General features: G+C 38.3%; 1 protein-coding gene across 29 annotated transcripts in view; it reads left to right on the top strand.

The window, feature by feature from the left end:
• Positions 1–15,280, top strand: part of LOC105499843 (MAGUK p55 subfamily member 7-like) — a 112,627-nt gene that overhangs the window by 14,401 nt on the left and 82,946 nt on the right. For all 29 annotated transcript variants that reach the window (XR_011608070.1, XR_011608068.1, XR_011608067.1 and 26 more), the window contains one exon: positions 9,509–9,589. Coding sequence is in view for 1 of the 29 variants with exons in the window: in XM_071070134.1 (XP_070926235.1) it covers positions 9,509–9,589 (81 nt within the window). In the remaining 28 variants the exon portion in view is untranslated. The remainder of the gene's footprint in view (positions 1–9,508; positions 9,590–15,280) is intronic.

The raw sequence follows: 15,280 nt of genomic DNA, 5'->3' as shown, positions 1-15,280 counted from the left end.
TACTTAAAATATTTTGTCTCCAATATGACAATAGCTACTGAAGTGATCTCCCTGATAGTACTCCTCTGTTGTCTTTCAAGGCATTGTCCACACTACAGTTAAAGTGACTTTTTTTTTTTTTGAGGTACAGTTTCACACCTTTTCTTTCTTTTTCTTTTCTTTTCTTTCTTACTTTCTTTCTTTCTTTTTTTTTTTTTTTGGAGATGCAGTTTCGCTCTTTTTGCCCAGGCTGGAGTGCAATGGCATGTTCTTGGCTCACCACAATGTCTGCCTCCTGGGCTCAAGCGATTCTCCTGCCTCAGCCTCCCGAGTAGCTGGGATTACAGGCATGCACCACCATGCCTGGCTAATTTTGTATTTTTAGTAGAGACAAGGTTTCTCCATGTTGGTCAGGCTGGTCTCAAACTCCCAACCTCAGGTGATGCACCTGCCTTGGCCTCCCAAAGTGCTGGGATTACAGGTGTGAGCCACTGCCCCCAGCAAGGTGGAGTTTCACTCTTATAGCCCAGGTGGGAGTGTGGTGGCACAATCTCAGCTCATTGCAACCTCTGCCTCCTGCATTCAAGTGATTTTCCTGCCTCAGCCTCCCGAGTAGCTGGGATTATAGGTGTCCACCAATATGCCCAGCTAATTTTTGTATTTTCAGTAGAGATGGGTTTTCACCATGTTGGTCAGTCTGGTCTTGAATTCCTGACCTCAGGTGATCCACCCGCCACAGCCTCCCAAAGTGCTGGAATTACAGGCATGAACCACCGTGCCTGGCCCAAAGTGATCTTATTGATACAGAAGTTATGTGGAAAAAAATTACTTAGGCAGATAATGAGGGATAAAGAGTCTTTGACAGAGCTTCCCTTCTAACAAAAAGCAGCCCAGAAAATTATTTCTTTTTTCTAACAAAGAGCAGCCTGAAAAATCAAGCTTCAGACATAAATAAACAAGCTGGAAGCTTACATGGGGGAATGCTGGCCACACATATTCAACATGGAGTCTCCATCTTCCCTTTTAGTTACCGTGTTTACAGGAACAAAGAAATGGGCAACATGGCACAGCTCAGGCAGATAACCTGCCTGCATAATAAAAGCTTAAAATGGGACTACCAGAGTTTCACCTTCTATGTAAATAGCACACCTGGTCTAACCACTTTTTCATGTCCTATGCAAATCAGACAATGCCTGCTCACCAGCTGATCTTTAAAACCCTCTATATTTTGCCTTGGACAGGCAACCCATTTTTCCAGAACAACTCTCTGCAGCAGAGAGCTATTCTCTTTCTTTTGCCTATTAAACTTCCACTCTCAACCTCACTCTTTGTGTGTCTGCATCCTAGTTTTCCATGGCCATAAGACAAGGAACATGGGTGTTACTCATGGGTGTTACTCTAGAAGAGGCTGTTTCATTGTGGGGGCTCATCCAGGATCCAAGGTAGATTCATCAGAAGAGTAAGTATAGGAGTGGATCCCAACTCTCTACTTTTTTTGAGGCCTTCTGTCCTCAATTTTAAGTTGTATAGTAAAACTTAAAACTGTGTGTCTGATGGACAGTTAAGAGATGGCCAGTCATGCTTACCTGCATTCTCAAGATGCAGGTGACAGGCTTGCTGGGGAATACTGAGTGAATCCCCCAGCACCCTCCGAGTGCTAGAAACGTTGGCTCTGTTTTGAACTGGTTGACTTTCACAAAGAGCCTAGCCATCATGTAGGATTGGAAGAGATCCAGAGGCATTTGGCTATTCCTGGACAAGGCTACATCCCAGTGTTACCCAAATGCTTCTCGATTCTTACTCTTCCAGCATTTCACTGCTCATTAGCAGCAGAATCACCAAGTTTTTATCATCAATTTTTCTTTCTTCTCCATAACCACTATGTCTCCTGTCCCCTCTCTATATGCAATGCTGCGGGAATGTTTACAATTAAAGGAAATAATCCTGTTAGGCAAGATCAGCAAATGCCATAGTAACCGGGAGTATAGCTTAAGGGATTGCCATTTTTGTGATTTTTCTAGGAACAGGAGGTCTCCCCTCCCCCACCCAGTGTACGTCTTTTTCTCTATCCTTTGTCTGGAAAGCACATGGTATTTCAAGACCTACAGTGCCACCTAGTGGAAATAGGAATCCTCTCCAAGAGGTTCCTCATCAGGCCTTTGCTGGAACATTGTATTTTCCCAATTCTATTCCCTTTTTGCACCCCTCAACTATAAACCAAGCTTTATGCCCCATCTATGAATGGGAAAACTCAACAACAAGGAGGAAAATGTTTCCCAAAACCAAATTTTGTGTCAATAATTTCCCTTCAGCAGAAAAACTGCCGTTCAGGCCCTACATTTTGTTAAGGCATCTATTCTACCTCCAGTTAGAATGATACTTAAATAATAAGGGGATTTTATGTAGTATGGATAATAACCAGAACCACTGCCTAAGAATATATACTTTAATCTGGGGAATAAAAACAGAATATAGGGCGCAACCCAGTACTCTCTCTCCATTAAGGGGCCTTGCTCACATAAAACTGTTACATAGTCTGTCCTGAGAGCCATCTGTTGGGAAGTCACGTGGATCACAGAAGTCTAGAAAGTCAAAGGGAAATCACCAACAGAGGACTAAAGTTTCATTGGTAAATGGGACTAATCCCATTGCTTAGCTCCTCTGGATCCATACCTGAGGGTGATGTCTGCATCCACATTTAATGGATGCTGGGGCTCAGGGAACCAAGGAAGGAAACAATGGAAAGGATACCACCATTGCCACCCCCTTCACCCTGGATCATTCCAAAAGAAAGGAAGGAGACTAAACGGATACGTTTTTCTCACTTCTCTTTTTAGATGGGTAACAGACCATCTTTGGCCTGTACTCCTCTGGAGTGCATTCTGAAGCACTAGGACTTCTATGACCCAAAGACTTTAAAGAAAAAGCGTTTCATTTTCTTTTACACAAGGGTGTGGCCTTCTTGCCATCTTGAACTAACCTGGCTTTGGAGGGAAGCCTTGATTTTAATACTATCAAAAATTAGATTTTCTCTGTAGATTAGAGAGCAAATGGTTCAAGGTTTTCTATATAGAGGTTTTCTTTGCCCTATGAGACAACCTAGACAGACCTTTGCAAGCATTGCACAATTGACCCATCTCTTTTAGCAGTCATATCAGGCAGGTCCAAAAGGAATAATTCTCCAAAACTAGAAAGGCAACTTCTAGGAGAACCATCTGAGGGAGCAATCTAGTGTCCCAGCCCTTCCTGCCACCCTTATTCAGGGCATCTTCTAACCACACCATAGGCTCCTCCACTTCCACATCTCCAAAACTCCATACTCCTCCAGCTTTGCTCTTACTCATATAGGAAATGTCTAATGAAGGTGATGCCACTAGGGTTCAAGTTCCCTTCTCATTTCAGGACCTTAGGCAAATAAAGGGAGACTTAGACCGATTTTCTGATTACCCTGATAGGTATATAGAAGCATTCCAAAATTTATCTCACATGTTCGACCTATCATAGAGGGATGTTATGCTGCTCCTAAGCCAAGCTCTAACTGCTGCTGAAAAACAGGCAACTCTGCAGGCACCAGAGAAATTCAAAGATGAGCAATATGTCTCCTATAGTAGGCCAAAAAGCAAAAGAGAAAATAGGTAAGGACAAATAAAAGGGGAAACACCATTCCCAATAGAAAGAGAGGAAATATCTCTTGACAATCCCGATTAGAATCCCAATGACTCCACAGATGAATGGAAAAGAAAACACTTTTTAATGTGCATATTGGAGGGGCTATGAAGAATTAGTGCCAAACCTCTTAGTTACCTTAAAATCTCCATAATAGACAAAAATCCAGAAGACAATCCCACAACCTTTATGGCAAAGCAGAGAGAGACACTAATAAAACACAACTCCATATCAACCTGAATCAGTCTAGGGGCAGCTAATTTTAAAAGATAAGTTTATTACACAGATTACACAGGAAGCTCCTGATATTAGAAGGAAACTGCAGAAGCAGGTTATAGGACCAGATACCACCTTGGAAAACCTCTTGAGGGTGGCCACCTTGGTATTTTATGATAGGAACCAAGAGGAAGCCCACGAGAAACAGAGGAAACCCACAGAAGGACAGAGGCTGTAGTAGCTGCTTTACAGTCTTGCAAGATCCAGGATCCCTGAGGTGCATCTGCTAGTTGCTACCAATGTGGCAAGTCAGGGCACTTTAAGAAGAATTGCCCACACAGCAAGAAGAAACCATCTTGACACTGTCCAGCACATGGTAGTGACCACTGTAAATCAAACTGCCCCCAGAGACGGAGGTCACCAGGTCCCAAAACTGGTTTCACCAATGGTCCAACAGGACTGGTGGGTCCCTGGGATCAGACTCCCAACTCCGGTGGCTCAAACTGCCATTATTGCTCAGAAGCCCTGGTGATTCTGGAAATTGAAGACGGTGGACTTCCTTCTGAATGCTGCAGACAGTCTTTTACTTCTCTCTAATCCAGGTCTCCTCTCTTCCTGTAGCATGACTGTGATAAGCATCTCAGGAAAGAGTCTAACCAGATACTTTTCTCAACCCCTTAGCTGTAGTTTGGGGGACCTATTGTTTATACATGCCTTCTTAATCATGCCTAAAAGCCCCACTTCTTTATTAGGTAGAGATATTTTAGCTCACATGGGGGTAGCGTTCTTATAACCCCAGGACAAACTCTTTGTTTCCCCCTGGTGGAAGCCAATATTAATCCAGAAGTGTGGGCAACTCATGAAAGAATAGGTCAAGTTATAGCCACTAAGCCAGTCCAGATCCACCTTATGGATCCCAGGTTTTTTTCCGTAAAGCCGGATTCTAGGAAAGGGCTAGAAGCCATCATTAATAATCCAAAAATGCAGGGCCTCCTCAAGCCCTGTAAAAGCCCTGCAACACAACTGTCCCAAGGAACACACCTTCTTTGGGTCACTCTTCTTTCCATGGCTTTACTGTGGGTAAGAAATATCCCTTCAAAGTTAGGTCTGAACCCTTTTGAAATGCAGCATGGATGATCTTTTCTTACAAATGATTTTCTTTTAGGGCAAGAGACTTCTTAGTTGATTTAGCATATAACCCCCTAGCTCACTTTCAACAAGAGTTAACACACCTTCATAATAAACCCACCTGCATAATAAAAGATTAGGGTGGGATCTACCAAAGATTTGTGTTCTATGCAAATGGATCACCTGGTCTAACCAGTTTTTTACACCCTGTGTAAGTCAGACACTACCCCTTACCAGCTTATCTATGAAACCCCCTGCATTTCACCACAGACCGGCAGTCAGTTTCTCCAGTCTCCTGTCTGCAGCAGAGAGCTATTCTCTTTCTTTTGCCTATTAAACTTCTGCTCTCAACGTCACTCTTTGTGTGTTCATGACTTTGTTTACCATAGCTGTGAGACAGTGAACCTCAAGTGTTAGTCCAGATATTGAAGCTGTTTTATTATGAAAACATACTTCTGATTGTGCAGTCTCCTGCTTAACATTTTTAAATGGCTTTCCATTAGAATGAAATTCAAAAGTCCTTTATGCCCTGAAAACCTACACCAGTTGACTCCTAGCTTCATTTGTGAGCATCTCATTTCTTTTCTTACTATACAATAATGACTGTATCAGCTAGGGTTGACTGTTACATAAGCCACAGAAGTGAATTCTGTGCAATTTAAGCAAAAAGAGGAATCTATTGCCTTTTTATGCTTGTTGTAGAGAATTAAAGGCAAAGCCTATTTCGTAATTCTGGAATGACAGAAATAAGCTTGGTTTTAAGAGTTAGATGAACAAGAATTAACCAATAGGCTTCATTTTACTATCATTGGACTAACATAGGTCTGATCATTTTCTGCTCTTTTGAATACACGTTTAAGGTTTAAACACCTAAGAGAAACTATTATTGTCTTGGCATGGGTAACGTGTTCACTCATGAGCCAAGAGGGTATGAAATGTGGAAGGTTCAACTCACCAATAGAAAAGAGAATGTGATTTGGGAAAGAAATGAAAGGAATTCTGAATAAGTTAAAACAACAGAAATTATTTCTAAGGATTTCTTATTAGTTGATGTGTCCCTTTTGCAGAGACACCTGCCCTAAACTGTTAATCTCAGTGGTTACCTTTTAAAATTCTAGTAAAGCACACTTTACTTTTATGATAACATTAATATGTGTATGATTTTATAATCTCTATTCCATTCACTTTAAGTTTCATAAAGGCAAGGATTATATCTATTTAGTTTTTTTGCAGTACTATTGCATCTATTATTTTATCTAGGCATAAAAGGCACATATGATTTACAGAATACTGTAAAAGAAAATTATGCAAAATTCTACTGATGTAGTCAATTAAATGATGTTAAAATATTTAAAAGAATTTTATAATGAAATAGAAAATGTGTATGTTAAAAATAAAAAGAATTGAAAATTCTGTATTTGGTATATAGGCAATTATATAGAAGAAAACAAAACCACAAACTATATACTAAAAAGCTTGAAAAATACTTTATCACTTTTTCATTTATGAAGCTTAGTTTTGACAGACACAGAATTCTTGACTGGCATTTATATGGTTTCAGGCTAAAAGCAGGAGGGCCCCAATCCCTCTGGTTTGTAAGGTTTCTGCTGAGAAATCTGCTATTAGTCTGACAGATTTTTTTATAGGTTACCTGATACTGATACTCTGTCTCACAGAATATCTTTCTCACAGAAAACTCTTTCCTTCACATTGACTTTTTTCAGACAAACAAGTGCTAAGGGAATTTGCCACTACCAAACCAGCACTACAAGAAATGCTAAAGGGAGTTCTAAATTTTAAAACAAAAGCTTTATATACATCAAAATAGAACTTCCTTAAAGCATAAGCCTCACAGGGCCTGTAAAACAATAACACAATGAAAAAAAAAAATGTCTAGGTAACTACTAACAGGATTAACTGAACAGTACCTCACATCTTAACATTAACATTGAATGTAAATGGCCTCAATGCTCCACGTAAAAAAAATATAGAATGACAGAATGGATAAAACTCCACCAACCACTTATCTGCTGTTTTCAGGAGAGTCACCTAACACATAAGGACTTAGGAAACTTAAGGTAAAAAGGTGGAAAAAGATATTTCACAAAAATGAAAACTAAAAGTAAGCAGGAATAGCTATTCTTGTATCAAACAAAACCTTAAAGCTACAAAAGTTTATTGCTTTAAGGTCTGTATTCTTTTCTATATTTAAAAAAAAAAGACAGGGCCAGGCACAGTGGCTCATGCCTGTAATCCCAGCACTTTGAGAGGGCGAGGTGGGCAGATCACGAGGGCAGGAGGCTGAGACCATCCTGGCTAACATGGTGAAACCTCGTCTCTGCTAAAAAAAAGACAAAAAAATTAGCCAGGTTTGGTGGTGGGTACCTGTAGTCCCAGCTACTCGGGAGGCTGAGGCAGGACAATGGTGAAACCCAGGAGGCAGAGCTTGCAGTGAGTCGAGGTCACACCACCACACTCCAGCCTGGGCAACAGAGTGAGACTCCATCTCAAAAAAAAGAAAAAAAAAGACAGATACTAGGATACTAACTAAGCATATGAAATACATAAAAAGACAGGATTGTTTTTAAAATGGATTGCAAAACATAGTAATTATTTATGGATATTAGATTTTTCCAAATTACCTTCATAATCAAAAAATAAATTTTAGAAGCAGTTGACATTGATGGAGTAGTTAATATCCTGTAGCTATAATTTTATTTTAAACTTGGAGGAAGGACACTAACTCACTGATTCTTACTGTTAACTTACAGACTCAAATGAATTGAGAATGCACCAGGATAAATTATAAAGGACCCAAAGTTGAACGAGAAATATGTTTAGTGTGAAGGCTGGTTATAATGACATCCCATAGCTTATTTATTGCTTTTTAATATTTTTTCCTTTATTTTTGATAAAACAAGCTATAATTCAATGTGGTAAAATATCCAGGCCATAATATAGTTAAAAAATTGGCCATCTTGAGAAGTTGATTTTATTTGACCTACTTTGTATTCTAATTTAGAAAATATGCATATGTAATAAATATCCAAGTTGTGTGCTATTTGTTTAGTTCCCAAACATTTTCCTTTCTATTTTTATCTACAAAGATTACAAGTATGTTTCAATATATATTTAATGAGGAAACTTACTTCTGCATTATTGAACCAAAACTTTTTACATGAAGGTGAATAAAGATGTAGATATGGTTGCTCAAGTAAGGCGCAGTTTCCACCCAAGAAAGCAAAGTTTTGGGAAACATTTGTTTTTAAACCAATGTTGTTGTGGCCCAATTATACTGCAACAATATTGCTTTATAAAAAATTAGAGACTGCTATGTAAATACGATAAACCATAGTATCTTGTAATTTGTCAGAGCAGTATATTTAAATTTTAAAATATATTATGTTTTAAGTGACTGAAGTATGCAAATAACCTTTATGTCATTTGTAGATTAAAAGTTCTGTAGAAATATTACCTCAAAAAAGTAAAAGCAATTTGTGAAAGGTAGTTAATGATAATGACTGTACAATTTTTTATGATTTTATTTTTTGTGTATAAATTATATTATGCCCTTCTTTTAGAGAAAAGTCCTTTTCCAGAGAGATATGAACAATTATTTTTAGCTTGGTAGACAAAATAGGGGCAAATGGAAATTTCATGCAAGATTTTAAGAAGGGTTTTTAAATAAAATGCACTTATATATATATACCACATATTTCATAATTCTAACCTTTTTTCCTGTTCGAGTCTTGGTTTTCTTCTTAAGAAAACTGAATTGGAATATTGATAGGAATATCTCTTAATGGCAGACATGAGGCAGGTTTGAAGTTCTAACATTTTCTTTATGTAGAACCCAAATGAGAAGTCTTGGTTATTATAGTAGAGTACAGTCAGCATTTTTGGTACCAGGGTATTTGTCAACCCATTATAGCTCATTTTACAATTGATATTACAATTGGTTGGTATTTAACAGACTTCTTCATCTGAATAAGTAAACATAATAAGAGTTTCAGGCCATTTGTTCTATTAGGGGCATTCTAATTATTTTTACCCTAGCTCTAAACAGTACAGCTACTATGGGTTTTTGGAATCCCCATAGGTTTTTGGAAACCCTGTGGATTTCACTGCCTCATTCAGAAGCTCTGTTTTTGTGGGGGATGCAGGAGGTTACATGTCAAAGCTTTATCCAGTTCTTCTCACAAGTGGTCCTTTGGCTAGATACAAAAGACCATTCACATGGATGAAGTGCTAGGGTTTGCCCTTCTTGGAATAAATCAGAAGGTGATCTGGCGGATAAGATTACTTGATTTGTACTCAGCCGAGAGCCTGGGGTCGAATGTGGACTAGGGAAGGCCTAAAAGGAAGAGCAATGATTGATGATCTGTTTTCTTTTATGGTGACCTCTCCTTAAACATTGGAAAGCAATAGCCTTGAGCAAGACAGATTCTCAGTTGTCACACACACAACCTAACGATGCTCATACTAAATGTTCTTTGTGTCAATGTAATGTCCCTTGCAGCTGGCTGAAGAGCTTCAGAACAATCCATTAAACAGTGAGATCAGAGAGCTGTTGAAACTACTGTCAAAACCCAGTGTGAAGGTGAGGACATATTGCGCTGGTAATAAATATCTTCAAACAGGGCCACTTTCTGAGCCTTCAGATGAATTTTGTTTTAAGCATCAATTCTCAAGTAAATGTGTTTCACATAGGCACAGTATTTTAATAGCCTAAATCCTATGAATAAGAAAGAGGTGAGCTTTTGATTATAATGTGATGAGAAACTATAAAATACTCTAATTGGGAAGCTCAGAATTGAAGTTCTGATAAATACAATGTAGCTTCAAGGTCATTTTCATTTTAAATAAAGAGCACATTATACAGAACCTACTAGTGATTTTGTTTAGGTCCATTTTACTTGGGTAGTTAATGGGATTCCAATATGTTTGACAAATATACCTATTTTTCTGTAGGATCATTTCAATATTCCTCTTTATTTCCCCTTTCACCTCCCCATTTCCTGTCCCTTTACTAATTTATGTTTCAAAATATCATTCCATTTTACAGAGAAGAGCATTTTTCCAGTGTAAAATACCCATAAAATATTGGCAGACAGATTTCAGTTCTCCCTTTCCCATTGCCTCCTGAGTTAATCACTTATTTTTCATCCAAATGTGATCAGTTTACAGCAGGCTTTTAAGAATTTTCCTGCAATTATTCTGAGGTCATTACTGCACTAAATCCTGCACTGTATATATTTTGGACTTCACACTGTCACAATTATGTGTCAGATATTGTTCTGTGAGTCAGAATTGCATATGGATTACATAATTACATAATTAAAATGATCATTTAGCTTGAGATGATTACTAGTGATCATATGTAGAGTGTTGAATGAAAATTTCTGCCTAGATACAAAAACTAGTTCCTACGTTTTTTGAGAAATAGCTTTTGGAATTGTGCTGTAGTTGATTTTACATTTATTTTTATAAAAAGAGAGATGGTATTAAATTAAAAAATGACATTAAAAACATGCATGGACTGTGAAACCTAATCCCTATAAGTAAATATAAGTACATGAATATATTGCTATAAAGGCTAAATAGGCTATGATTAATGATGTGAGGGTAATTGATTTGTAGTGGTTCAGGAAGTCATTAAATTTTTGTTCTAAAAGAACAAGGATCAGATTAGAGCAGAAAAGTTCCTTGATGTTAAAAGCAAAGTGTGTAAAAACATTAAGAGAAGGAGATTTTTAGCCAGAGAATGTTCTGAAGATTTCTTCATTTGGTCTTAGTCTGCACCTGAGAAGTTAGTATCATCCACGGGAGGGAGAGGTGAGCTATGAGTAGTTTCTTAAACTCCTTTTTGAGATTATTGTTTTGGTTTAAGGGTATTAGAAATGAAAACAACATGTTTCACACATACACAAAAATCCCTGATTATGGTATTTGGTTCAAGAGTGTTTCAAATGGAATAGCTAATTATGTAATATTATACTGGATGAGAACTGGTATTTGGCTCAAGAAAGAGGTATGACTTTAGACAGTATTAAGAAGGGCCATTTGATAAAACATTATAATTAGATAGTTAAATTTTATTAGGTGGAAAATATTTTAGGTAGATAATTTGTTTATTTTTTCATATTTATCTAGCAGTGTGACTAAAGAATGGTGTAAAGTTGTCATGAAAGACATATATTCATATATGTAGGAAATATGTATACAAAATAGATAATATTCCAGGATACATGATGTTTCATTTGGCAATGTCAGTTTGTAGTTAGCTAGTCTTGGGAAGAAAATATCCTTTTTCCCTTTTTGATCTAACATTTAACATTGCTTTTCTTGAAGTCATTCATATTATCTACCATCACTTTGACCTCATTTCCATATTACTTCAAGAAGTTAAACCCTCAAATAAAGACTATTTCAAGATATAATCAGTTAATCTATTTTGTCCTTGGAGTAAACTAAAATCTTTGTTTGTTTTCCTTTTAAACAGAAGCAAGGTATGTAGGTTGTTAGTTTTATTGATAGTCAAAATATGAAAAATCCAACTCTAGTGTGTTAATTTGAATATTATCTTTCATTTCTAGTGGGTTAGGGAAGTTATTTACTTTGTAAAGATTTGCTACTTCATTTTAAATACTTAATTCATTGTACTAAAAGTAAAGTTGAAGTATATCTTCAAAGTAATAGAACTTTAAAAAAACACAGATGCATGCATTTGCACGCACACACACACACACACAACCAAATATGCACCCATTCTGGTAGATAATACACATATTTCAAAAATCTGGCAATTCTTCCTGAAAAAATGTATAATTTTCTTTGGCAATTCCTAAATGTCACCAGGGACAGATATTCATTCATCCATTTATTCTTTTATTTTTTTACAGAGTCTTCCATTGTCTTTTGGGCTGGAGTGCAATGGCGCGATCTTCGGCTCACTGCAACCTCCACCTCCCAGGTTCAAGTGACTCTTCCGCCTCAGCCTCTTGAGTAGCTGGGATTACAGGTGTGTGCCACCACACCCAGCTAATTTTTATGTATTTTTAGTAGAGACGGGGTTTCACCATGTTAGCTAGGAACGCCTCAATCTCCTGACCTCGTGATCCACTCCCCTCAACCTCCCAAAGTGCTGGGATTACAGGCATAAGCCACCGCGCCCAGCCATTCATTTTTTCTTAGATATTTTTCTATTAATGTCTATTGTGTGCCAGGCCCTATGGATGCAGATTATAGAAGATATATGTACACTAGTGAAGGTGATAGGAGAAATACTGGATTTAAAAGAGGGAGTGCATGGAAATGATATGAAATACATAGGAACCGTGCTAAACCCAAACTTGGGCAGGGGGAGAATATTGAAGAAAACTTTACAGAGGAAGTGGCATATAAGTGAGACCTCATGGTGGAGTATGAGGGAAACAGAAGGGGACAAAGAAGTGGGAGATGGGTCAGGGGTGGGATGTGAAAAAGAAATGATTTCGGTACAGGGAAGAGCACGTAAAGTCCCATAAAGGAAAAACTTTCAGTTTGAAGATGTGAAAATGCAAAACCAGCCTTAGAACAGGTGAATGGATGGCTTGCGAAGGAGGAAGGGGTAACAGGGTTTGTCAAGGACAGTCTGCTTCATGCCTGCAGCTCCAGCATTATTACAAATAAATAGCCTTTCTCCCATTTTCAATCATTTCCCTATTTGGGGGATAAATTATATGGCCACACCTGAAATCGTGAGCTTATTAAAAAGTGGAAAACCATTCAAAGGATTTGAAGCAGGAAGTGATATGTCACTCCATATGTAGTCTAAGACCAGCCTTTTAAGGCATTGGGAGGTGTAGAATGGGAGAAATGCAATACTGAATGGAGAAAGGCCAGTGGTAGCCTGTAGAAATAATTCAGATAGAATACTAGCACTTTGGTCGGCCAAGGTGGACTGATCACCTGAGGTCAGGAGGTCGAGATCAGCCTGGCCAACATGGCCAAACTCTGTCTCTACTAAAAATACAAAAATCACCTGGGCGTGGTGGCAGATGCCTGTAATCCCAGCTACTTGGGAGGTTGAGGCAGGAGAATCACTTAAACCTGGGAGAGGGAGGTTGTAGTGAGCTGAGATTGTGCTCTTCACTCCAGCCTGGGTGAAAGAGTAAAACTCCATCACACACACACACACACACACACTTGCACACACATGCACACACACACACACACAAGCATACGACTGAAGTCCTAATGAAAGAGTGTGGGATGGGTGGAAGGAAGCATGGGGGATGGGCAACTTGAGGGACAACTTCAATACGTGGTCTTGGAATAACTAATACTTTGGGATAAAAAAGAACAATTGCCACTAGTGTGAACTCCAAAAATATTAAAAATTTAAGTGTAAGAAGTTGAACCATAAGAATATTATTGGGCCGGGGGCTGTGACTCAGTCCTGTAATCCCAGCACTTTGGGAGGCCAAGGCAAGCGGATCACAAGGTCAGGAGATCAAGACTATCGTGGCTAACACAGTGAAACCCAGTCTCTACTAAAAATATAAAAAATTAGCCAGACGTGGTGGCGGGAGCCTGTAGTCCCAGCTACTCAGGAGGCTGAGGCAGAAGAATGGTGTGAACCCGGGAGGCGGAGGTTGCAGTGAGCGAGATCACCCCACTGCACTCCAACCTGGGTGACAGAGCGAGACTCCATCTCAAAAGAAAAAAAAATTGTTTTTAATTGAAAAAATATATATTAGAAGAAAATTTGAAAGTTATGTGATCATGGGCCAGGCACAGTGGTTGACGCCCTGTAACCCCAGCACTTTGGGAGGCCAAGGCGAGTGGATTACGAGGTCACCAGATGGAGACTATCCTGGCTAATACAGTGAAACCGCATCTCTACTAAAAATACAAAAACTTAGCTGGGCATGGTGGCGGGCACCTGTGGTCCCAGCTACTCAGGAGGTTGAGGGAGGAGAATGGCATGAACCTGGGAGGTGGAGCTTGCACTGAGTGGAGATTGTGCCACTGCACTCCAGCCTGAGCTGCAGAGGGAGACTCCATCTCAAAAAAAAAAAAAAAGAAAAAGAAAAGAAAAGAAAAGAAATAAAGTTATGTGATCATGGAATAGAGAAACATTTGAAACACAAAGACAGGAATACACACATACAGACACACAAACATGCACCCATAAAGGAAAGAATATTTTAAAATCCATAAGTGAGGTTAGAAGGAATCATTTACTAATATACATGATTTATGATATTTGTCCTTAATAAGATGTCTTAATTTATTACATTCACTTTATTTTACCTTTTACAAAGTGACTTGATAAGACTTAAAAGGAAATAGAGATATTCTTTTTTGATAATACATAATTGTATTTTTCATTTAATTTATAAAGAAAGTGATAGCCCCTATCCTCCTTGCTTTATTAGTGAGGATGAATATCTTTTCCTAAAGTTATATGTTTGTATTTCTTCTGTGAATTGTGTGTTCATATACCTCTAGGGATAACTGCTCTTGGCTGGCTGCATTACCTTGCAACCATTTCTGTATGTATATGTATATGTGTATGTGTGTATATATATATATATATATATATACACATATAAAAATATGTGGGTTTTTTCTAGTTTATTCTATGGGATCATAGAATGCACTACTTACTGTGATTTTTTTGTGTGTGCTTTTAATATTTTTGGCATTTTGTAGCCTTCTCTTTGTGTCAACAAAATTATCTATTTAACTTTTTCTTATAGATGAACCTTTATTATTTCTGCTTTTCTGCTATTTAAATAAGACTATGATGCACATCTTTTGTTTATTAGACAATTTTATGGATTTTGTCAAAATATACTTTAATTAGGACAGTAAATTATTGGGGCATACATAATGTTTGTACATTTTAGAGTTTTGATCATTATTTCCAGCTTGTTGTTAAGACAGACCTTCTTGAGCACCTGCTGTATAGTACATGAGAAAGCCTGTTTCCCTATGCAGTTGCAATTTGTAAAAACTATTTTTAATTAATATTCTTTTTCTTTTTTCTGAGACAGAGTCTTGCTCTGTCACCCAGGTTGGAGTGCAGTGGCACAATCTCAGCTCACTGTAACCTCCACCTTCTGGGCTCTAGCGATTCTCCTGCCTCAGCCTCCCAACTAGCTGGGACTAGAGGTGCACGCCACCACAGCTGGCTAATTTTTGTATTTTTTGTGGAGTCGGGGTTTTGACCTGTTGGCCAGGCTGGTCTCGAACTACTGGCCTGAAGTGATCCACTCACCTAGTCCTCCCAAAGTGCTGGGAT

The sequence above is a fragment of the Macaca nemestrina genome, chromosome 9 (genome assembly GCF_043159975.1).
Source record: "Macaca nemestrina isolate mMacNem1 chromosome 9, mMacNem.hap1, whole genome shotgun sequence".
NCBI lineage: Eukaryota > Metazoa > Chordata > Mammalia > Primates > Cercopithecidae > Macaca > Macaca nemestrina.
Note: the sequence above shows the minus strand (reverse complement) of the source record. Positions and strands in the feature narration are given on the sequence as shown.